Source organism: Dendrobates tinctorius, unplaced genomic scaffold, assembly GCF_039654945.1.
Source record: "Dendrobates tinctorius isolate UK_male_01 unplaced genomic scaffold, ASM3965494v1 ptg000060l, whole genome shotgun sequence".
In the NCBI taxonomy this organism is placed as follows: domain Eukaryota; kingdom Metazoa; phylum Chordata; class Amphibia; order Anura; family Dendrobatidae; genus Dendrobates; species Dendrobates tinctorius.
This window is the reverse complement of record NW_027361728.1, coordinates 65522091-65548455: the sequence shown is the minus strand read 5'-3', so window position 1 is coordinate 65548455 and position 26365 is coordinate 65522091. Positions and strand designations below refer to the sequence as shown.

The 26365-nt window shown below is 46.1% G+C and overlaps 1 protein-coding gene across 1 annotated transcript in view; it reads left to right on the top strand.

Annotated features, from left to right (window-relative positions):
* Positions 1–26365, top strand: part of LOC141092821 (extracellular calcium-sensing receptor-like) — a gene marked incomplete at its 5' end in the record, with an annotated part of 62925 nt that overhangs the window by 21792 nt on the left and 14768 nt on the right. Inside the window, one exon of the mRNA XM_073579148.1 lies at positions 10606–10821. Within this exon, the coding sequence (XP_073435249.1) occupies positions 10606–10821 (216 nt within the window). The remainder of the gene's footprint in view (positions 1–10605; positions 10822–26365) is intronic.

Below are 26365 nucleotides of genomic sequence, written 5' to 3'. Positions count from 1 at the left end.
TACAAGTGTGGCGAGAAATTGTGCGGCTTGTGCCATTATATGGATATCACAGATAGATTTGTTAATTATAGCACACAACAGTCCTATAAAATTAAAACCTATATGAACTGCGATACCACTCATTTAATGTATATGGCACGTAGCTTGAAGAGGAGATTAAGTGAGCACATTACTGCCTCTAATCCAGAGTCCATGTCCAGTCGCAAGAATGTGTCTGGTTTATCTAAACATTTTCTAGAAATACATGGGGGCAATTTATGTAGTCTCAAAGTAAAGGGAATAGAACGGGTAGCGAAACCCCCCAGAGGGGGTGACTGGGAACATTTACTACATTGTCGGGAAGCGTTCTGGATACTTGCACTTGATGCACGATACCTGCAAGGTTTAAATTATAGGAATGATCTCATGTATTTTTATTGAGCACTGAGGTTTTTTTTTTCTCTCTCTTTCTCTTTTGAGGATTGTGGATTTCTATGTATTATGAATAAGATTAATATGTTATTTGTAATTTGTCATGTATTTGGATATTCATACGTATGTAATGCATATATATTTTTGTACATTTTATGTGTTTTGTCTATTGGTGTTCAGGTGTCTTTTCAAGCAAGGGAGTGACTTCACCGGTAATCTGAGGGATTAATTGCCTGCCTCCTTGATTATACACATCTGTGGAGTCTCTCGGTTGGTTGAGAATGTTTATAACTAGTTTGCAATTTATTTTGTTTTATGCCTCTGAAGAAGAACCTGTTGTGGGGTTTGAAACGCGTAAAGCATGTGGGTCCTCTTTCCCTTTCTGTTTTTATTATGAAAATATGTGAATAAAGTTTCCTGTGGATTTTTATCAAGTCTTCAGTGCCGGATCTTCCTTCTCTTCTTACATTTGCTATGCATGGTGGTCAGCCATTTGATCCATAGGCACGACCGGCTTACAGGACTATTTTTGGTGAGCACAAATCCATTTCCCTTTTCCCAATTTTTCAAGCATACACAGAGATAGCTGCAAGGTACAAGAGGGGCGAGCAGAGAGTAGTCAGATCACAGGCAATGAGTCATACACAGGGAGGGTAGCGAAGTACAGAATCAACAGGCAAACTCACAACGGGGAACAGAACCGGGTCAGAACCATATAAACAAGCTATAACAATGAACAGGCACAGGCACACAGAGGTCACCACACTCGGCCAAAGGCAAAAGTATAACTGACAGGGATTGGAGCTTCCCAGGGGTTTAAGAAGCTCTCCCAGAGCCATAGAGAGGCCACAATCATTAACCCCAGGAGTGCAGGTTTTACCTGCACTGAGCTCCGGACATAAACCCCTGACGTGCAGCTCAAAATCCTGCACTAGGATCATGACAACTGGTATGCAGAGTACAATTGTTCAAGGGCTCCCTCTGGTGGTAACTTGTGAGAGCCGGGCACAGTTAAGACAGTCACTTGGTTCAGCACTCTTTTCCATAGGGAAGTTGTGTGGTGTAGCAATTCACTTTTGGTGGATTCTAGGTTTTCTTTGACCTTCCATGTAGGATTGGTTGATCATTTGGATCTTTCACTGCGAATTGTGAGAAGTTCTGCTTCCATTTCTTGCTGCTGCAGGACTGGCAGTGAAAGGTCTCAGACATACTGGCAGGAGTGCAAGGGTGGGGGCTGTTCTGCTCCTGGTTGTCAAGGAGACCAATGCAAATATGCAAATAGATGAGCTGAAGAGCACAGAGAATGTGATACAAGTCTATGAAAACTGCAGTTTCTCAATATCTATAGATGATCCTTTCTCTGGATTACAGGCTGTGAACTGATCTTAGTAACAGGTACAGTATATCTTTCACTGTGCAATTTTATGAGGTGAAGATCATAGAGAATGTCTGCAACCATGTAAGCTGCTGTTTTGGTGGCTTTAAGTTAGCCTTATAAACAATCCTCTTCTTGGATTACAACTGTATACTGTTCCTGGTCACAGCTAATCCTTTTTACTATTCTGCCTCTTCCTAATGGCCGCAAATCCCAAGTGTTATAATTATCAGCATCTTAGATAATTGTATAACTCGTACTCACACCACCAGGCGTCCGCAGATAGTTTTAACTTGACCGGCACTGCAACTGTAGAAAGACCAGGACAAACAATGCTGTTTTCTTCCAAAATCTTGTATTAGCTTACAATGAACATTAGGTAAAAAGGAGTAATCTGTACATGGGAGTACACATGCATAATGGCTGCTGTAGGTTAAACTGAAAAAGAAGGGAGGAGGAACTTAATACAGAGCTCAACTATGGGAGGGATATAGGGATAATCTTCACACAGTCTAATTCTACCTAGCAACAACAGGGAATTTTGCTGATTGGAGGAAAAAACTCAACACAGAATATACATTACAGGTTGTTCCCATTCTTGGGACACAACAGTTAGGTAATTCGAAACCTTTTTACACACGGTGAATATTGAGAAACTAGCATTCCTAAAAATAATCAAGTGTTAATGCACCCTTAGACCGCAGCATAGAAAAATATTCATAAAACATATTCATATTATAAACATTCTTAATATTTTTTTCAGAATTGGGTATATGTTAATAATTTGACATGGAAGCAGACAAATGCATGCTAAAAGGCAGGTTTATTGGTATTAAAGACCTCAGCCACTACTGGACAATCCCTGCTGAAAGGAGTTGTCTTGCTTTGGTACGAAAGTCTGCATCAGTATTCTCTTCCGCTAGTGATGAGACCAGGCGGGTCATGTGACCGCAAGTATGCGATATGCTTACTTTCAGGCATACATTCTGACTAGACTTGCATGGCCTTGCTCAATACAAGTGAATTGAATTGGAATGTGGCTGGAAGTATGAATATCTCTGTTAGGGGTTGACATGCTTAGCTGCTTCCTCAGGTAGACACAGGAACCGTTCAGGTAGAGAATCACCTGCTGGTTTATTGGAGATGACATAAACCTTGGCAGGGTTCAGCAAAATATACAGAGCCTTGCTGGCATAACGGAAAAACAAACAAAAAGATAGTCATTTAGCTCCTCCAGGAGCTATGTGGGAGTTCCTGCTCTCCTACACTCTTTCATGGTCAGGTATTTAATATCACATGTGATGATCACATGACCTTGTCATCCCACAGGTCCTGTCAGGACTCTGCAGGTGGAGATATGGTGGACCCCCCCACCCACCCGCTCTATGGAGGTCCACTAAAACCAGCCCAAACCTAGGTTCCTATTAACCCTCTCAACACTTAGCATGCAGGAGGCAAAAACACTCTGGTTTTACATCACCGACAGCAATATGCGCAGTGACACGTATCTCCCTTCACACACTATGCCAGTGTCACATCACATACTTGCGGTCACATGACCACACACTCTTGGCATCGGAGGACCCATTCCTGACAGCATTGTTCATGTGAGGATTCAGAGGATAAAAATAATCTATACTCACCTACCTCAATGGTACCATTCCAGCAATGTTGGTGCTGCTATTCCAGGCAGGTCACATGACATTAATCAAAATCCACTGAAACATGCATATATCAAAACTGGCTCAATGCCATACTAGAAGACCAGCAAAAAATAAAGGGACACTCCCAATAATATAGATACTACAGAAAACATGGTGTCACAGTCCAAAAAATAGTAGTTACATAAATTTATTGAGTAATAAGGCATAAAATATATCACAAAAATCTACAAAACAAGTAAAAAAAAAAACAGAAAAAGGCTCAGGTGTGAAGGACATAATCACTTCACATACATTATGTAAACAGGGTCTGGGGAAGCTGATGGTGGCATAAAATGCTTAGTGCAAATAAAATATATCACCTATTGCCCAATGTTGTATCAGTAAAGTGACCTGCTCTGATCTAAGTAATATATTACAAACATGCCAAGACCAAGATAAGTAGTGCTCACACCCTATACTATTACAACATGTGGAATGCAGAGTAAGGGACAGGTTCAGTCAGGAATATATGCAATCAGGCAGAAAGCTAGCTTACCCATGTGATTGCCTGCGTGATGTGATGTCCTTCGCATGGGCTTTGTCGGGGCCTTTGAATGTAAGCTTATTTATTCTTGTATGTTTAAAGTGAACCTTTCAGTTATTCATGCCACCCGAAACAAAGGCAGCATGAAGTAGAGCAGTTATGTATGTTTTATTCTGAAACACTGCAGCATTTCAGAGAAAACATCCTTTGAAAAGCTAATCAGGAACTATAACTAGTGGTTTCTCCTTGTCTTGCTCATATGAACTGACAGATCTCTCCCACTATCTGCCACCTGTGAGTCTGGGGGAAATGGATGGGGAGATAATGTAACGCCGGTGGATTTGTGCTTTGTTTCTCCAGTGTTACTCTGCATGTCTCTGCTTTAACTCTTTGCTCCTCTCCCCCTAATTAGCAGACTTCTCCCACTATATCAGCACTCTGAAATATTCTGAGACAGAGCAAAAAGATGCCAATCTAATAAGGGACAAAAAGGCAAATTTGCAAATACAGATAAATAAGAGTGGAAATTCAGCACAGCCCCAGCTGGGGCTGGCTGACCACACAAAAAGCTGAATTGACCAACAAGAGCAAGTGTGAACATTAGCAAAAACAAACTTAACTTGAGAAGACTGGAGCAGAGCTGAAGTCCAAGACCTGAGAAGCAGACTGAATCACCAGCATCAGGATAGGGCGTCGGCTGTCTTATATCCAGTCTGATACTCCAGAGATCCAATCGTTATCCTCCTCATCAGGTGGCAGATCACTACCAATTAAACCAACCTCACTCCCTCCTGTCACCACCAGAGGGAGAACGGAAGGAGAACTCTCAACTGGTGGAGCAGAAAATGAGTTCACAACAGATACTGTTGTCTGTTACCTGTATGGATGCTGCTCAGTTCCCTGCTCCGCTGCGTAGCCATACATGTGTTGTGATGTCTTTACTCTGCTGCATGACCCTCCGCATGTGCGATACCTGGCTGTCACTGTGGAAGCTATCCACGGGTTGCAAGGTCCTCTGCAGCTAGTGCATGACTTTCCATGTGTGTCCAGGCTTGCAGCCAGTACCAGGTGCCCTAAGCCTCAGTTCCTGTGCTGATCGTGTTGCAATGGTTTCTGTTTGTGCCTAGGGTGCGCGCGGCTGTAGGTAGGGTAACCGACTGGGGGGATGACCCGCTTCTTGCCGCAGACAAACACGAGACTGAGACAGAATTTGTATTCAACAGGTCCATTATTATTGGCCGTCCTTCTGACGACCACAGCAATTCACCACAGCAGCGTCACATTTCTCTGTACACATTTCTCTGGATCAAGGAGGCCGTGGGCTCCGGTGAGTAGGCCGCAGCTGCGGATGGGACAGCGGCGGCCGCGGATGCCAGTAAGTAGGCCGCGTGATCTGCGGCGGGCCCGAAGTGAAGGCAGGCCCCGATGGATAGGCCGCGGCCGGAAGACAGAGCGCGGCAGGGGCGGCCGCAGGTTGGTTCCGCGGTGGCGCCACCGGGCGGGGCAGCTTGGGATGGTTGTCAGGAGCCGTAAAGTCTTTCAGGGCCGTAGTCGCTGGAGAGCGGGAGGTCGGCCGGGGAGGTCGAGGGCCGGTGTCAGGGCCTGGGGGCCTGTCTTGTGCACTGGGCATGGGGGCGGTATCTGCTTGCGATGCCGCCGGCTGGGCCGGGGGAATGCTCACCTTCCCCGGCGTCGCGGCTCCCAACAGGCTTTCCCGCAGCTCCTTTAGTAGCCGTTGGTCTTCACCCTGCCGTCCAGCAGGGTCGGCCTCCAGGCCCGATGGGTCCGCGGGGAGAACTCATGCAGATTCTTCCAGCGGCTGTTCCAACAGGGTCCGGGGTACCGAGAATGGCTCCCAGGGGCAGGTCTCCCAACGGGATTCAGTCTCCTAACACCATTTCCATTCCAGGCGTCCGAGGCCACGGCAGCTGCAGCGTCGCATCTCGCCCGAGTTCCCGAAGCTCAATGGTGCCAAGCAGCCGCACCCAGTCTCTTCACCTGGGCCATTCCCACTCGTGGATGGGGCATTGATCGGCCTCTCCACCCATCTTCCAAGGTCCAGCATGGGAGGGCGGCTGTCTCCTGATGTAGGCCGCTCCCCCCAGGGGCAGATGCGACATAGTCCCGGATTGTCCAATATGGCTGCAAACTCCTGTTTCTTTTTGATGCTGAAATGCCACAGCCATTTTGACAGAACACTTTTCTGCTCCGGATCCACTTAATGACAGCCAGCAATCCTAAGCACAGTCCCAATTTGTAATCCACAGGGAAAAAATAAAATCTTCACCCCGTACAGCTTGGGGTCCTTTGGTACTTTGTGGCAGGCTTGCCGCTGAAGGTGTTGTATTTGTGGCAATAATCCTGCCGACTATACCAAATGTAGGTAGGATAACCGACTCGGGGGGTGACCCGCTTCTTGCAGCAGACAAACACGAGACTGAGACAGAGTTTGTATTCAACAGGTCCGTTTTTATTGGCCATCCTTCTGATGACCACAGCAATTCACCACAGCAGCTTCACACTTCTCTGTACACAGGCCCGGGCACCTTCACTTCTTTTTTTATTGTAGTCATGGCATCCCTCGTAGCTCTTTTCACTGTGGCTGCCCTTAGGCCCATCCACCTCAGTGCTTCACCAATCTGAGTACGTCGTCCGTTTGGTACCCCCTGATCGTCTCCGTCTGTGGCTTCTGTCGTGTGGGCCACCCCCCGTAACTGTCTCAACTGTCAGTCCCCTACGGAGCCTCTTCTCCGCTCTCTCTCTTTAGCAGAGCCTCCTATTTCTTGCACTCCCCTCAATGACTGACCTTTCCAGAACCTTCCCTCAGCTTTTTATCCGTCCCATTCTGGTAACCCCGTCCACCATTACCTGACAGTTTATTCAACCAATGGCAGTTATTCAGTCCCATTCCTACACTCTCCACTGCCCTCTAATGGTCAAACTACAATACTACACTACACCTCTGCCTCTCCACTGCAAACAGGTCCGCCCGTCAATCCACCTTCCCTACATGGCCACACCTTCCCTGCTTTTATTAGGGTTAGTGTGTGCACCGGAGTTGCTTTCCCCAGCCTATTGCTGAGGTGCAGCTCCTATATAAAGTTACTCTGTCCTGTTGGGCGTTGCCACAGCTTCGCCATGTGTGTTTGGTGTTCAGCTCCTGTTCTGCCTGCATTCAGTTCTGGGAAAGCTGATGCTTGTTTTTCTGGGGGCTGAGTACCCAGATCCATTTCTGTTTGTGTCCTGTTTTTTCGCCTGCTCTGGGGGCTGAGCACACAGATCTGTTTCTGTTTGTGTCCTGTTTTTCCACCTGCTCTGGGGGCTGAGTAATACACCAAGATAGCACAGTAATTATGACCCCTAACAATTAACTTTTAATTCAATAATTAAAAACAGTAGACAATCCCAGTGGTACCTGACAGATCCTGCATACTTTGATTTTGGCTCTTTTGTGAGCAGTGACAATTCATTGTGTCATTTACTATTATGTATGATATTTATATACATCTGTATTCGGATACATGGATGTGTCTCTCTTTGTTTGGGGATTATTTAGATTTAAGTATCATCTTGGGCAAGGTCTTAATATATACAGTGATTTTTAATGAATTTATACAGCGACTTCTTTGTGGGGTATTTCCCCCTATTAGGTTGATACATTGTCAGCCCTGGAACGCAACTTGCGCTCTACTGTATTCACAGGATCCAACTCCTTATATAGCAGATAGGTTTCCTTATTATGGAATACCTTTGTCATCTTGTTCGGCTCTTTCTTTGACGCACTTCCGTTGTTGGAGCGCAGGTTGCGTTCCACTGACATTTTCTTTTTATCACATGTGACCAGAAGTGACGCCGCAAGCTTGCCAAAGTATGTTTTAATATGTGGAACGCTTTTCTCATCTGATCTGCTCCTTTTTCTGACTCACTTCCGGTGTATGGAACGCAAGGTGCATTCCATTGGCAGTTCATTTTCATCACATGTGACCGGAAGTGACGTCGCAAGCTTGACGTGGTAATGTTTAAACATGAGCGTCTGAGGCACATGAAACATGCCGCACATTGCACTGTCCTTTCGGCCGAGGGAATGAGACCCCCTCCTTTCTGCCCCTGATGAACCCTCAGCATCGTGGAGTGGGAAACGAGTTGGGCTGGACTTCCTATTTATCAGGGCTGCCTGAGTCCCGATGTCCTGCCTGAATCCCAATGTCCTGCCTGAGTCCCGGTGTCCAGCCTGAGTCCTGATGTCCTGCCTGTGTCCCAATGTTCCGCCGGTTCTGTCCTGGGTCGGTGTCTGATGTTCTCCTGCTGAGCCTGTGCTACGCCTGAGGCCTGAGAGAGAGGCCATCTTAGTATGCCTGTGCCAGACAACCCTGGACTGAATCAAACCGTGATGACCCCTGCCATCGTCTGATGTCTGTCCGAGTTCGGTGTCTGATGTTCTCCTGCTGAGCCTGTGCTATGCCTGAGGCCTGTGAGAGAGTCTGTCCTAGTATGCCCGTGCTAGATAACCCTAGACTGCATCAACCCGTGATGTCCTCCTGCCTTCATCAGTTATCCTGAGACGTGTACCTTTCCCTGATGTGCGGAATCGGGAGCCTGGCATAGTTATGTTCTGTTTATGTACTGTGATTTCGTTTGAGTAAACTTTATGTTTCTTCATACCTGAAGTTGTGCGGTGTCATATAGTTCTGCACATCGCCATCTTGTCTACATGCTCAACTGCTACAGACCCTGCTCGCTGCCCTTCCCTAGTCTGGGTAGGTCCAGGTTACCCTATGTGGTCCAGTAGGTCCACATTGCGTTCCTACTTGGGACGCTTACCCCACGTCGTCGTGGTCCGGCGATGTGGAGGCATTGTTTGGGTGGCGCCCGCGGTCGCAGCCGTAACAGATTCTGCCATGTGCCAACCTCCTGGACTAGTCATCACAGTCTCATGGTCCCTTATTGGCCTTTCAACATATGTTTTCTCTTAGATGAAACACCACCTCCTCACCTCGCCCCCTGTCTGTCGGTGTTCCCCAAGGCTCTGTCCTAGGACCCCTACTATTCTCCATCTATACCTTCAGCTTGGGACAGCTCACAGAATCCCACGGTTTGCAGTATCACCTCTATGCCGATGACACGCAGATCTAACTAACTGGACCCAACCTCGCCGCCTTACTGACTGAATTCCCACAATGTCTGTCTGCTGTCTCAGCCTTCTTCTCTGCTCGCTTTCTCAAACTGAACATGGACAAAACAGAATTCATCATCTTTCCCCCATCTCACTCTACCCCTCCACCAGACCTATTCATCAATGTCAATGGCTGTTCTCTTTCCCCAGTCCCATACACTCGGTGCCTTGGGGTGATCCTCGACTCTGCGCTCTCTTTTAAACCACATATCCAAGCCATCGCCTCCTCCTGCCGCCTCAAACTCAAAAATATTTCCCGGATCCGCTCATTCTTCAACCATGAAACCACAAAAACACTAGTGCATGCTCTTATCATCTCCCACCTCGACTACTGCAACCTCCTACTCTCTGGCCTCCCCTCTAGCACTCTGGCTCTGCTCCAGTCCATCCTATACTCTGCTGCCTGACTAATCCACCTGTCTCCCCGCTATTCCCCAGCCTCCCCCCTATGCCAGGCCCTTCACTGGCTTCCTATCGCCCAGAGGCTCCAATTCAAAACCCTAACCATGACATACATACAAAGCCATCCACAACCTGTCTCCTCCATACATCTGTGACATGGTCTCTAGGTACCTACCCGCACGCAACCTTCGATCATCTCAAGATCTCCTTCTCTACTCTCCCCTTATCTCTTCTTCCCACAACCACATACAAGACTTCTCCCGCGCTTCCCCCATACTCTGGAACTCCCTGCCGCAACACATCAGACTCTCACCATCAACGGAAACCTTCAAGAAGAACCTGAAGTCCCACCTGTTCTGACAAGCCTACAGCCTGCAATGATCCTCGGTCTACTGAACCACAGCATGACTTGCTCTACCCTCTCCTACTGTATCCTCACCCATCCCTGTAGACTGTGAGCCCTCACGGGCAGGGTCCCCTCTCCTTATGTACTTGTGTGTCCCTTGTCTTACACATGTTTAATATACTTGTCTATATTTTCCCTTTCCACATGTAAAGCGCCATGGAATAAATGGCGCTATATAAATGCATAATAATAATAATAAATTCATACACGTCAGCAATAATATAACCATTATCTAGTCATGCTGCCGGTGGTTCGAGCAGCATGAAAAGCATTGACAGGAACTTAATATTTGGTCCATGTGCTCTCTGTGTGGAAAACAGACAGCACAAGGACCCAATGTTAGTCTGTGTTCTAGTTAATATGGGCTCATTTTCACATGGACCTCAGATTTACAGACCTGACTAGGGTGTGTAAATTAGGAGACACACCAGCTATATAGACAGACACAGTTTGCGGATATCACTGGTTCAATAAATTGACAGACCATGTGCCTGTAGCCATAGAGGGAGTCATTTTGATGGATATGAAAAAGTTGGTCCCTGCATATTCAAGTCTCTGGTCTGGGAAGATTTTATTTCAAGAATCACAAATTGTGTGGGAGGGATTTCTCATAGTTTGAAGAAATACTTTAATTCTTCTTTTAATTCTTAGCTTCTGAATTACCTGAAACGTGTTAATTTTACTATGGATGCTGGTGACAAAATAAGCTTTGATCAAAATGGGGATCCTTACCCAACATATGATTTAGTGAACTGGCAAAGAAGGGACAATGCATCCAGTGTCTTCGCTCATGTAGGAGAATTTATTGGAAATGAAAACTTGAGGCTGAAGAAAAACACCATAGTTTGGCAGGGAGACAGTATAGAGGTAAATACATGTAAGTGTGATTCTTATTTGAATTTTTCACTTTGTTTAAATCCCTTTTAATACATAATGATATGTAATGAAGAGAAAAAAGGGTTTGGTACCATGTAAGTGTAACAACCCTGCCAGCATCACTGCATGTCTTTCCATCTCCCATCTTACTCACCACTCGGGCCATGCTGCGAGTTCTGTCCTCTGCCGGCTCCTTGCTGTGAACCTCATGTCCTTGCTTGCGGCATACTTCCTGGCTGTGTGCTTAGGGCTGCGGCAGTGTGCATCATCCTAAGGTGTCCCTAGCCTCTTGCCAAGAGGCATCAGGTACTTAAGGCATCCCCACCCATAGGGGGATGCCTGAGCAACAATCTCTTTCAGTCAGTGCCTTGCTGCTGAATTGCCAGGTCCTGTCTTGCTGTATCTCTTGTTTCCTCCTCCCAGGGGGCTGCGTACCCTTGTCTGTACCTGTATCCTGTCTCTCTCATTTCTGTCTCCCGGGGGGATACTTACCCTCGTCTGAATCCTTGCTCCTGTACCTTATCCCATACCTGACCCTGACTGAACTAAGTCCTATACCTTTGTCCGTTTGTATCCCTGTCTGTCTGCTGTGTGTTTCCTTGTGTTCACTCCTTCTGCTCTTTGCTCCGCAACCTGTGGTCCTGCTCTTTGCCCAGCAACCAGCAGTTCTGCTCTTTGCTCCGTAACCTGGGGTTCTGCTCTTTGCTCCGCAACCAGCGGCTCTGCCATTTGCTCCGCAACCTGCGGTGCTGCTATTTGCTCTGCAACCTGAGGCTCTGCACTTTGCTCCTCAACCTGTGGTTCTGCTCTGCTGCACACCTGGCAGTTTTGCTCTGCTGCGCACCTTGGGGTTCTGCTCTGCCCTGCATCTTGTGGTTCTGCTCTGCTCCGCATCCTGCGGTTCTGCTCTACTCCGCATCAGGCGGTTCTGCTCTGCTCTGCATCCTGTGGTTCTGCTCTGCACCGAACCCTGTGGTTCTGCTTTGCTCTGCATCCTGTGGTTCTGCTCTACTCCCGCTCCGCTCCCTGAGGTTCCTGTCCCTTTAGTCTGTACTGGCTCCTACCGGTTCCTGTCCTTCCAGTCTGAACTGGTTCCTACCTGTTCCCTTATCCCACTCGTACCTGCCTATCTTCCTGTCCTACCTGAACCAGTTCCTGTCCCACTAGCGATGCCCACCTGCCTGCCAAGAGTGCCAGCCGTGCCCACCTGCCTGCCAAGAGTGCCAGCCGTGCCTGCCAGCCAAGAGTGCCAGCCATGCCCGCCAGAGTACCAATTGTGCCCATCTGTACTTGCCCGCACTTGTTATTAGCATTCAGTCGCTCAGTGGGATCAGCTGCCACAGCCAGACACCGCCCTGGAGTGGTACCTTGCAACTATCTGCTGCACAAGCCAGACCTCACCATCAGAGGCTCCAGTGAACACCAAGATAATTGCTTAGTCATGCCCCTTCCAGGGTAGTCTGGTTTGTGGCACAGGGGGGCCACAATCCCACGCTCACGCCATCCAGTCTGGGCGCAAGCGTTACAGTTAGTCTGTTGAAAAAAGAATGCTGGTTACTTAGATGCACAGGAGACTAGTTGGACGGTTCCCAGCGGCTTGTCCCTGCCTATTGCCCTGGAGTGATGGTCTGCCTATAGATCGAGCAGCTTGTATATCTTGTATTTATGATACGTTTTAATGGCTAACAAAAATAAATGATGTTATAAAGCAAGCATTCAAGTCTTCTTAGGTCTCTCCCTCACACGTAATATTACAAAGTTTCAGAAGAAACTCAAATGTTAATGTTTTTATGCACATTATTCGGCAATAGAGGAGAAATTTCTGCACAACCATCCATGGATAGCATAAAAAAGTTGTTTTTTAAGATCCATTAAAAAATGAAGAAAAACACACATACAGGGGAACATAAAAGAGAATGCATTTCGAGCGATCCAACCTCTCTTATTCATAGCATGTTGGATCAGTACATGATGCTGTGGATGGCAGCCTCATTGTGTTCTGTGCAGTTTGCAGGTGAGTCAAACAAAGTCCTGTGTGGTGCGTACCCATGTGTCTCTTACTCAGTACTCCTCTGAGATACCAGTAGCTTTCCACAAAGGGGTAAACAGGGTGCACAGTGAGCAGTAGTGAGGTTGGGGGTTTGGTCGAGCCGTCGGAGGTAGCTTTCTTCCTCTGAACTACCCTGCATGCTGCACACTTAGGACCAAAGAGCAGGAATGATGACAGCAATGCAAAAATTAAAAAAGCGCAATGAGGTTAAACACTGATGAGGTGCAAAGGAGTCCAGGACCAGGTGCTGAGGTAGGGGGCTTCTTATATATGTGACTATGTATGTATATAAAGTATATATATATATACTGTATGTCAGGGGTGGGGAACCTCAGGCCACCGGGCCATTTACGGCCCTTGATGACTTTTAATTCAGCCCCTGGGCAGATTCTTAGGGACCGCAGTGCTTTGGCAGGGAGCTGTATTTTGATCGCCACCAGCTCATTAATTTCTTCTTGTTCTGTGAGCACACACACAGTGTTCACTACTGAACACTGAAGGGCATGCAAAGAAAGATTACATCCTGACACCAGTGCCAGAGTTAGGAAGTACTTTGTGAGTGGAATTTGTACGGCACCAGAAGGATGGAATAAATATCCAAATGGCCCTTCGCAGAAAAAGATTCCCCACCCCTGCTGTATGTGTATGTAGACTGTATTCATGTATAAACTATATGTGTATATATATATATATGTATATATATATACATACACACACTCGTTGTAAATTTGTGTTTATACTGTGTGTGTATATATATATATATACACACAATACACAGTTAACATATTAGCACACAATACACAAAGATACACACATTATGTACAAGTCACTAATACAGACTTACGCAATAAGTTAAATAGTATATCAGCGTGCAAAACTGTCTTCTTGACCCACCAGAAATAAACATTTAAATCCACAAGCCAATGTACAGATTAAAAGTCAATTCTTCTTGGTTTGCAAAAACATACAGTAGTCGTCTGGGTAATTAAGATATACTCTGGTTTCTTCACACCATGTGATACTTCAATTTATCTTTTTTAATAATTTTGCAAAAAATGTCTACATTTCTGTTTTTTCAGTCAGAGTGCAGAGTGTACATTAATGAGAAAAAAATGAACCTTTTTGAATTTACCAAATGGCTGCAATGAAACAAAGAGTAAAAAATTTAAACGGGTCTGAATACTTTCTGTACCCACTGTATATATACAGGTGTGTGTGTATATATATATATATATACAGTACAGACCAAAAGTTTGGACACACTTTCTCATTCAAAGAGTTTTCTCATTTTCATGACTATGAAAATTGTAGATTCACTCTGAATACATCAAAACTATAAATTAACACATGTGGAATTATATAGTTAACAAAAAAGTGTGAAACAACTGAAAATATGTCTTATATTCTAGGTTCTTCAAAGTAGCCACCTTTTGCTTTGATTACTGCTTTGCACACTCTTGGCATTCTCTTGATGAGCTTCAAGAGGTAGTCACCGGAAATGGCTTTCACTTCACAGGTGTGCCCTGTAAGGTTTAATAAGTAGGATTTCTTGCCTTATAAATGGGGTTGGGACCATCAGTTGTGTTGTGCAGAAGTCTGGTGGATACACAGCTGATAGTCTTACTGAATAGACTGTTAGGATTTGTAATATGGCAAGAAAAAAGCAGCAAAGTAAAGAAAAACGAGTGGCCATCATTACTTTAAGAAATGAAGGTCAGTCAGTCTGAAAAATTGGGAAAACTTTGAAAGTGTCCCCAAGTGCAGTGGCAAAAACCATCAAGCGCTACAAAGAAACCGGCTCACATGAGGACCGCTGTTATGAAAGGGTCACCGAGGAGGATGGCAGGAACAGGCTAAGCCACCAGAAGACAAGAGAAGTTGGTAACTAAGCGGATTGCAGACCCCAGATCTTATCCGCACAACTAGCAGTAGCCGTTGAGCCTTCCTACAATGCCCTTGATGCTTTGTCACAGCCGGAGGACTAACTAAGCCTAAAGACAGAAAGATGAACTCTAAACTGCCCCGGAGCAGATCCCCAAAGGAATAGACAGCCCCCAATCATATATTGTCAGTGAGACAAGATGAGACACAAACACAGGCAGAGAACAGACTGAGCAAACGGTGGGGTCCAAGCTGTCTAGACAGGGCAGGACAGAAAAAGATACTGTCTGCAATCACGCACAAAACCCTGAAAAAGTCCAACACTTCTGATATACAAAAAAAACCTGAGATCACACGATCTCACCCCCGCTAGATCAATACTCTGGTATAACCTGGCAGCAAGCAAAAAGATACAAACATAACAGAGGACTGAACAAGCTGCAACATATGAAGCAGGGCCCAGCGCTGCCCCCAGCAGGGAGGACGCTGAACCATAGCAGCAAAGCAAAAAAAATACAACCAGATTAGATGCAAAGGATTAGCAAAAGAATCACTTAGCTGAACATGCAGATCAGGCAGGGGACAAAAGAGCTCCAAATGCACACAGAGGAAAAAAATCACCAGCAACCTTCAAGAGCAGCCAGCTCCATTATATGCTCCCAGCCAGCAATCCCAGATTCCCAATTATCATCGTCAGGTGGAGAATCTCCATCCATCTGGCCAGCTCCACTACTCTCAGTAACCACCAGAGGGAGCAGAGGGAGCTTCAGCTCAGAAATCCGAGCAAGGGAGTTCACAACAGTACCCCACCTTGAGGAGGGGTCACCGAACCTCATCCATGCCACCAGGCCGATCTGGTTGGGCCCAATAAAAGACACGAATCAATCTCTTGGCATGAATGTCAGAAGCAGAGACCCAAGAATTATCCTCCTGGCCATAACCCTTCCACTTGACCAAGTACTGAAGCCTCCATCTAGCCAGATGAGAATCCAATATCTTCTCTACCTCATACTCCAAATTACCCTTAACCAGTACAGGGTCAGGGGCGCTGCCATGGGAACAACTGGCTCCACAAACCTTTTCAACAAAGAGTTATGAAACTTAAATGTAACTAGAAGAGCCAAATGAAAAGAAACGAGGTTAAGGATTTCCAAAATCTTATAAGGTCCAATAAACCTGGGCTTGAATTTTGGAGATGCAACCTTCATGGGAATATTTTTCCGAAAGAGAGCTGCTAGGGCATCATTCTGTTATGAATGGGTCACCGAGGAGGATGGCAGGAACAGGCTAAGCCACCAGAAGACCAGAGAGGTTCGTAACTAAGCAGATTGCAGACCCCTGATCATACCTGCACAACTAGCAGTAGCCGTGGAGCATTCCTACAATGCCCTAGATGCTTCGTCACAGCCAGAGGACTAACAGCCTAAAGACAGAAAGATGAAATCTAAACTGCCCCGGAGCAGATCCCCAAAGGAATAGGCAGCCCCCAAACATATATTGTCGGTGAGACAAGATGAGACACAAACACAGGCAGAGAACAGACTGAGCAAACGGTGGGGCCCAAGCTGTCTAGGCAGGACAGGACAGAAAAAGATACTGTCTGCAATCACGCACAAAACCCTGAAAAAGTCCAACATTTCTGATATACAAAAAAAACCTGAGATCGCACGATCTCACCCCCGCTAGATCAGTACTCTGGTATAAACTGGCAGCAAGCAAAAAGATACTAACATAGCAGGGGACTGAACAAGCTGCAACATATGAAGCAGGGCCCAGCGCTGCCCCCAGCAGGGAGCACTCTGAACCCTAGCAGCAAAGCAATAAAAGACACAACCAAATTAGATGCAAAGGATTAGGCAAAAGAATCACTTAGCTGAACATGCAGATCAGGCAGGGGACAAAAGAGCTCCAAATGCACACAGAGGAAAAAATCACCAGCAACCTGCAAGATCAGCCAGCTCCATTATATGCTCCCAGCCAGCAATCCCATATTCCCAATTATCATCGTCAGGTGGAGAACCTCCATCCAACTGGCCAGCTACACTACTCTCAGTAACCACCAGAGGGAGCAGAGGGAGCTTCAGCTCAGAAATCCGAGCAAGGGAGTTCACAACAGACCGCCCCAGGAAAGGAACACCAAGAGTCACCTCTGCTGCAGAGGATAAGTTCATCCGAGTCACCAGCCTCAGAAATCGCAGGTTAACAGCAGCTCAGATTAGAGACCAGGTCAATGCCACACAGAGTTCTAGCAGCAAACACATCTCTACAACAACTGCTAAGAGGAGACAGGAGACTGTGCAGCAGGCCTTCATGGTAAAATAGCTGCTAGGAAACCACTGCTAAGGACAGGCAACATGCAGAAGAGACTTGTTTGCGCTAAAGAACACAAGGAATGGACATTAGACCAGTGGAAATCTGTGCTTTGGTCTGATGAGTCCAAATTTGAGATCTTTGGTTCCAACCACCGTGTCTTTGTGCGACGCAGAAAAGGTGAACGGATAGACTCTACATGCCTGGTTCCCACCGTGAAGCATGAGGGAGGAGGTGTGATGGTGTGGGGGTGCTTTGCTGGTGACAATGTTGTGGATTTATTAAAAATTGAAGGCATACTGAACCAGCATGGATACCACAGCATCTTGCAGCAGCATGCTATTCCATCCGGCTTGTGTTTAGTTGGACCATCATTTATCTTTCAACAGGACAATGACCCCAAACACAAATTCCAGGCTGTGTAAGGGCTATTTGACCAAGAAGGAGAGTGATGGGGTGGTACGCCAGATGACCTGGCTTCCACAGTCACCAGACCTGAACCCAATCGAGATGGTTTGGGGTGAGCTGGACCGCAGAGTGAAGGCAAAAGGGCCAACAAGTGCTAAGCATCTCTGGGAACTCCTTCAAGACGGTTGGAAGACCATTTCTGGTGACTACCTCCTGAAGCTCCTCAAGAGAATGCCAAGAGTGTGTAACGCAGTAATCAAAGCAAAAGGTGGCTACTTTGAAGAACCTAGAATATAAGACATATTTTCAGTTGTTTCACACTTTTTTGTTAATTATATAATTCCACATGTGTTAATTCATAGTTTTGATGCCTTCAGAGTGAATCTACAATTTTCATAGTCATGAAAATAAAGAAAACTCTTTGAATGAGAAGGTGTGTACAAACTTTTGGTCTGTACTGTATATACACACACTCACTATATGTGTGTATATATACTGTATGTGTATATATACCGCACTGTGTGTATGTATTGTTTATATATTTATAATGTGTGTGTGTATATAATGTATATGTGTATACTAAATTTGTGTGCGGAAATGCACTAAAAATACATGTAATCGCATGCACTAAAAATATACACTTGTACTAAATAAATTAATAAATGCACTAAAAACTCATGACTTCGCCAATAAATTGTTATCAAAGCCAAGTTACAGGATGTAACCAAAGCAAAGCAGTTTTATTGAATACATGACATACTGTAGCGCTATTTCCCACACCTCTGCATGGTGTCCCCTTCATCCCTCATGCAGTGGCGCCAGCTTACTCACCACCCTGGCCATCGGTGTGGTCCCCGGAATGCTTCCTGCTTTCTGCTCTGTGCGTGCGCATGCTCACCTGTTCTTAAAGGGGCAACGTGCATATAGTAGATGCCCTTAGCTTGTAGCTGAGAGGCATTTAGTATATTGTGAGTACCTGCAAAATGGCTTCCAGCCAATTGCTGGAGTTATCCTATACACCGTGTGCAGAATTATTAGGCAAGTTGTATTTGAGAGGATTCTTTTTATTATTGAATAACAACTATGTTCTCAATCAACCCAAAAGACTCATAGATATCAAAGCTTAATATTTTTGGAAGTTGGAGTGGGTTTTTTTTAGATTTGGCTATCTTAGGAGGATATCTGTTTGTGCAGGTAACTATTACTGTGCAGAATTATTAGGCAACTTAATAAAGACCAAATATATACCCATCTCACTTGTTTATTTTCACCAATAGAGCAACACAAAATTTAGAAATAAACATTTCTGACATTCAAAAACAAAACAAAAAAAATCAGTGACCAATACAGCCAGCTTTCTTTACGATGACACTCAAAAGCCTTCCATCCATAGATTCTGTCAGTTGCTTGATCTGTTTACGATCAACATTGCGTGCCGCAGCCACCACAGCCTCCCAGACACTGTTCGGAGAGGTGTAATGTTTTCACTCCCTGTAGATCTCACATTTTATGAGGGACCACAGGTTCTCTATGGGGTTCAGATCAGGTGAACAAGGGGGCCATGTCATTATTTTTTCTTCTTTTAGACCTTTACTGGCCAGCCACGCTGTGGAGTATTTGGATGCATGTGATGGAGCATTGACCTGCATGAAAATCATGTTTTCTTGAATGATACCGACTTCTTCCTGTACCACTGCTTGAAGAAGGTGCCTTCCAGAAACTGGCAGTAGGTCTGGGAGTTGAGCTTCACTCCATCCTCAACCCGAAAAGGTCCCACAAGTTCATCTTTGATGATACCAGCCCATACCAATACCTCATCTCCACCTTGCTGGTGTCAGAGTCGGAATGGAGCTCTCTGCCCTTTACTGATCCAGCCTTGGGCCCATCCATCTGGCCAATCAAGAGTCGCTCTCATTTCATCAGTCCATAAAACCTTAGAAAAATCAGTCTTAAGATATTTCTTGGCCCAGTCTTGACATTTTATCTTATGTTTCTTGTTGAAAGGTGGTCGTTTTTCAGCCTTCCTTAGCTTGGCCATGTCCCTGAGTATGGCACACCTTGAGCTTTTTGATACTCCAGTAACGTTGCAGCTCTGAAATATGGCAAAACTGGTGGCAAATGGCATCTTCACGCTTGATTTTCCTCAACTCATGGGCATTTATTTTGCACCTTTTTTTTTATCAACACGCTTCTTGCAACCCTGTTGGATATTTGCCATGAAACGCTTGATTGTTCAGTGATCAAGCTTCAAAAGTTTGGCAATTTCAAGACTGCTGCATCCCTCTGCAAGACATCTCACAATTTTTGACTTTTCAGAGTCCGTCAAATCTTTCTTCGGACCCATTTTGCTAAAGGAAAGGAAGTTGTCTAATAATTAAGCACACCTTATGTAGGGTGTTGATGTCATTAGACCTCCTCATTACAGAGATGCAAATCACCTGATTTACATAATTGGCAGTTGGCTTTCAAGCCTATACAGCTTGGAGAAGGACAACATGTATAAAAAGGATGATGTGATCAAAATACTCATTTGCCTTATAATTCTGCACCCAGTGTATAAAAGACTCCCTCTCCTTTAGGGATTCGCAAAGCAACGAATTGAGTCATTAGGTAATTAGTGTTTTACCAGAGCAGTTGGGAGGTCCCCTGGTCCTGGTGCGGCAAGTGTCCTGAACCCGTATGCCTGGTCCCGCTGCGGCCAGTACTGTTCCTGAAGCCCTCTGGTCATGGTGTGGCCATTTCCTGAACGTTGTCCCCTGGTCCTGGTGCAGCTAGTCCTGAATCCGAAGTCCCCTGGTCCCAGTCCGGCCAGCATCTGAACATTGTTTCCTGGTCCATGTGCGGCCAGTCCCTGTGCCAGTATCCTAGACCGGTGTGTCTGAACATTACTTTAACCCTAATCAGTGTCGGTGTACCTGACCTCTGGGGTCAGCAGCTACATTTTCAGACAGCTACCTGTTGCCCAGTCTGTCTCCTCCATCAGGAGTTCAAGTGAACACCAGATAGCCGCTTAGCTACACCCCTTCCTAGGCAGACCCTGCCTTGTGGCACAGTGGTTCCAAAAATCCACATCTGGCATCATTGTGCGTAACACAGGCCAAAAGGAAAGAAAAACCTCAGCAGAAAAAAACACGGTAAAAAAAGCATATGAAAAAAACACATAGAAAAAACGCAAGTAACCTAACTTAGCTAACTGGTGCACAAATGCTGAAAACAATCTGCAACATCAAAAATGCATTAAATACTCATCGTGGAAATGCAGCCTAGTGCATCTAAATAAAAATTAAGCAACTTTGCAAATAGTCTTATTACAATTATCCGACCCCGTGTATATAAGATACCTGCAAGCCTATGAGTCTCCATTGTGACAGACTACAAACAAACCATGTTGTGTAGCCTCATCCTCCCATCCCACTAGTTTTGCTGACCTACAGACAATAGGTTAGCAGAAGAGAGTGGGAAAAAGAAGCTAAACTCAATGACATTTTTTCTTCATTCCATTTTTTTGTCCTTTAGGCCTCTTTCACACATCAGGTTTTCGCCGTCAGGTGCGATCCGGCGCTTTTGACAGAAACCGGATCCGGCGAAATGCAATGCCGGATCCGGTTTCCCCCCCATTGACTTGCATTTGCGCCGGATCGCGCCGGATGGCCATGCGTTTCATCCGGTTTTCGCCGGATCCGGCAATGTGTCGCGATCCGGCGTCTGGAAAAAACGGTGACTGTAACGTTTTTTGTCTCCGGCGAAAAAGCCGGACACGCCGGATCCGGCACGTCCGGCTTTTTCACTCAATGAAAGCCTATGAGCGCCGCAATGCGCCGGATCCGGCGAAAGCCGGATTCGGCGGCCGGATCCGGTTTTTTGGTCTGAGCATGCTCAGTAGCTCTGCCCACAAGACATATATAAAAGCAAGACAGTGGGACCCACAGCCACACCCAACATGCCACCCAAGAAAGCAACCAAGCGAAGCAGGAGAAGGCAGGAGACCACTGCAGCACCATCCGCACCACCACCACCCCAAATGGAGCAGCAAATAGAACATGCTGAGGAGGGGAGGCCAGCAGCAGATGAGAGACGGTAATTATCAAATAACCCATTCCTCCAAACTAGGGCTATTGAATATCAAGATATTCATTGGCCCTTTGTTTCTCTTTATTCAACAGCCGCCCAATAGATGCAGCAGCAGCAGCAATGGCAGCAGCTGGAACACCACCCACAGGCATGGAGTGTGGCCACCAGGAAGACAGCACATCATCTTCTGGGAGCCCTCCCTCGCATCGTCAGCGTTTGACGGTAAGTTTTTATTTCCAAAATCCATCTTCTCTGTAATATATGTCTATTCATTGCCTTTTATTTCAAAACAGGAATCACAAGATGAAGAGGAGCTCCCAGAAGAAGAAGGAAGGGGTGGACAGACACCTGGAGTGGGCTCACAATTGGTAAGTTTTTTGCATCAAACGCAGAAACACAACATCACACTACACACAACACATAGAAAACGATGTTCTGCAGACCACACACAGCAAACAAATGCCTACATCCAAAGACATAACATTTTTTGTTTTCTTCTCTAGTCTTCCCAATCTGGTGCTTGGCGAAGAGGTCCTCGCAGTGCCTCCCAGGGTCGTCGGCGACAGCAACGCGGCGGTCACCAGTGTGTAAGTGTAAATATTTTTGCTTTGTTTTTTTGCACTTTTTATTTCATTTCTTTCGTGGAGGCTAATTATGTTATTTTTGTCTTTTTCTTTAACAGCCTTCACAGCGTGCTCCCGACTCTGATGGTGAGGATGGAGGGATTGATGTGGACCGCCTCATCGATCTCGTCAGAGAAAGGGAGCCGCTCTGGAATATGGCTGACCGCCGCCACGCTGACCTGATCGTTACCCGACGACTCTGGGAGGAAATCTGTTCGCTCCTTGTGGGCCGCTGGGAGGACCTCGAAGCTCGGGCCCAGATTAAAGAGCGTAAGTATATACAGTACCGGTTGCTTGATGTAAACCAGTGTTTCCCGAACTCCAGTCCTCGTGGTCCCCACGGATCATGTGTTCAGGATTTCTATTTACTATGGAAATCCTGAAAACATGACCCCTGGGGACCATGAGGACTGGAGTTTGGGAAACACTGATGTTGTATACTAACCACTCCTTTCTCGTTTCAGGGAACAGAATTGTGAATCGGTGGCGGTCTGTGAGAGATCGTTTCAAGAAGGAGTTCAATAAAGAGATGCGGGCCCCGAGTGGATCTGGAGGACGCAGGAGCAAGTACAAGTACGCAGAAGCCCTCTCGTTCCTCCGGGAAACAATGGTCACCAGAAGGTAAATATTACACACCACATGTGAAAAAAAATGTTATATGTAAATTTTTTTTTCAGCCAGGGCCATACCATGTCAGTATTTTAATTGTTTTTTTTTCTCTTTATTCCACAGCACGGTGAGCAGCACTCGGGAGCTGGCACGATTGGACCCTTCTGAGGTGATCCCTGAGGAGACCGGCACCGAGGGACACTTCGACCGCCCCGGTACATCTGCACCTTCCCAGCGTCCCACACATTCGACCCATCTGTCCCATCCACCAGCACAGGAGCATCGTGGCCGCCTACATTACATGAAGCTGCTGGTGAGGAGATCGCTTTCCCTTTACCCCACCCTTCTGCCCCTGCCACCTCTAGTACACCTGCGGGTACTGGGCGGCAGCGGCAGAGGGGTCAGGAAAAGACTTATGCGCCAGAGTTCTTGCATCTGAATGCATCTTTCCAGAACTGTCTAAAAGTCTTGTCAGAGCAAATCTCCGCAGGCTATCAGCAGATCAACTCCAGCATTCTGGAGGTGAAGACACTTCTGCAAACCACGCATTCAGAAGCAAGATCTTCGCCAAACCACACCTTTTTCAGGTCTGTTGTGGAGCGCATGGAAACGCTCTCTCCTGCCCAGCAGATGCATGTAATGCATTCATGCCACGCTTCTCTCCAGCAAGTTACCTCCCAACCTCCTCCTCCTCCCACCACAGTAGTTCCTCCACCTGCACCCCCTCCAGCCACTTTCCATCCTCCCCCTCCTATTACATCTACACCCCCTCCAGCCACTTTCCATCCTCCCCCTCCTATTACATCTACACCCCCTCCAGCCACTTTCCATCCTCCCCCTCCTGTTACATACCATCCACCTCCAGCCACTTTCCATCCTCCCCCTCCTATTACATACCATCCACCTCCCCAGCACCATCCACCTCCCCAGCACCATCCACCTCCCCAGCACCATCCACCTCCCCAGCACCATCCACCTCCCCAGCACCAGCAACCTCGCCAGCACCAGCAACCTCCCCAGTACCAGCAACCTCCACAGTACCAGACATCTCCCCACTTCCAGCAACCTGCCCCGTACCAGACATCTCCCCACTTCCAGCAACCTGCCCCGTACCAGACATCTCCCCACTTCCAGCAACCTGCCCCGTACCAGACATCTCCCCACTTCCAGCAACCTGCCCCGTACCAAACTCCTTCCCCATACAACTTGCCATCAACATCATCTGCTCCTACAGTCCCTGCCCAACCCTCCACTCCACCACCCACCACCTCTTCTGCTTCCCACATGTCCACCCATTCTGTAGTTTTTTCCATACCTTCACCTCTAACTGTTCCTTCCCCACCACGATCCCAGTCCTCTCCACACTCCCAGTGTCGAAGTGTCCCGCAGCCCCTACAGCAGTATTTCCACCACACACTACACAGATTTATAATGTGTGTATTTAAATAAAAATGACCAGTTTTATGGTTTCAGTTTTATAGTTTCAAAGTTTTATTAAACAAGTTTATTAAAATTTTAAAAAAGTTTACTAAAAAAAACATTTTTCAATAAAAGTTAAATTATTTTACACTGGTTGTCTGTCATTTCTTTCTGCGGCGAAAAAGGTTAAATACAGGGTATTTAAAAGGTGAAATGGTATTCAAAACTAGGTATATAACTGTGGGTAAATTTTAGCTTTTTGCCACAGTTGTGTTCCTGGTTGTGTTTGAAGCAAAGTATTTCACCTAAAAAGTTGTGTTTATTGTTGGTGATTTCCTAACAATGTACACAACTTTTGTTAAAAGGTGAAATACTTTGCATAAAACACAACCAGGTACACACCTGTGGCCTAAAGCTAAAAATAGAGACCATGACAAGATAGCCAACTTTGGTTGGCAAAGGTATATACTGTTGGTACAGAAGGTACACAAGTTTGGTTGGGCACAAATCTTTCACACTCTGTCATCCTGCCAGTGTACTCTGCCTTGAGGTGACAAAGTATAGTGCAAAATTGTCCCTCATTACTGAAACCGTCACAGAACTTCTAGTGGTAATGTCATGGTAATCTTGCAAGGTGGTTTCTTCAGAGGTGTCCTCAATGGAAATGGGTTCCTTGCAGATAACAAAATTGTGGAGTACCACGCACGCTTTGATCACCTCGTCCACAGTTTCTGTCTTGAGGTTGATCGCAGTCAATAGGACCCGCCATTTGGCTGTCAGAATACCAAAGGTACATTCAACCATTCTTCTTGCTCTTGTGAGGCGGTAATTAAAAATGCGTTTTGGTCTTGTCAATCCTCTGCTAGAGTACGGTTTCAAAAGGTGTTCTGACAGCTGGAAGGCTTCATCCCCTACACAGACAAATGGCATAGGTGGACCACATGTTTGCAACAGCGGTCTAGGTGGTGGGAACTGGAAGGTGTTTCCATACAGTTTACGCCCCATGGCAGACAGTTTGAAAACTTGAGAGTCATTGGAGCGGCCATAGGCCCCAATATCAACCGCAATAAATTTGTATTCCGCGTCAGCGATGGCCATGAGGACAATTGAAATATATTTCTTGTAATTGAAATATTCCGATCCCGATCCAGCTGGCTTTACAATGCGGATATGTTTCCCGTCCACAGCGCCCAAGCAGTTTGGAAACTGACATATCTGTTGAAACTTGTCAGCAATTTCAATCCACCTCTCTGTTGTGGGCTCTGGTAAAAACTCTTCAGCTAAGGAGTCCCACAGTGCACGGCATGTGTACTTCACAATTCCAGATATGGTGGAAATCCCGAGTCTGTACAGGAAATGCAGTGACGAAAGGGATTCTCCAGTTGCAAGAAATCTGTGGGGAATTAAAAAACAATAAATTAGTTTTAAATCACAGCATTACATACCAAAACTGACCTATAACACTTGGAGATACAAACTACCACCAACAAGATTGCAGTGAAAGTGTGCTCTGATGCGATCATATCCAATAAATGTGGCTTACCTTAAAGTCACCATCAGACGCTCTGCGGGTGAAACAGAGAAGCGGCAATAGGTGTCCGCTTTTCTTATGAGGTGTGCAATGCGCTCCACCAAGTAATCAAAATTCTCCATTTTCATCCTAACATATCCAAAAAATTTATCCGGGTTTCGTCGAAGGTCCATGCATAGTGTAGAATAGACCCCACGCGTCATTCTCTTGGCTGTGATGGGGTGGATCCACAAACGTCGTCTACGATGCCTGATGCGCTGCTGTCTCGCTCTCTCCTTCTCCAGAACAATCACCCTCAAACGATTTGCCTCCGCTGTAAAATCCGCCAAATTCTTCAAAATATTTCCAATGACAACATCCATCTTCGCCAGTAACTTGCTCTTCTCTCCAACCTGCACTTTCTCCTCTACAACCTGTCAAAGAAGGGCTGTAGGAACATGCTATATATAGTTTTCCAGTAGCCAATCCCGTTCGGAAGGCCACAAGGGTCAATTTTAAAAACCGGATCCGGCGTAATCCGTCGAAAAACGGATAGAAAAACAGATGAACCGGATGAGACGGATCCAGTTTTGTCTGTCCAGAAAAAGACGGATCCGCCAGAAAACCGGATCCGTCACATCCGGTTTTACGAAA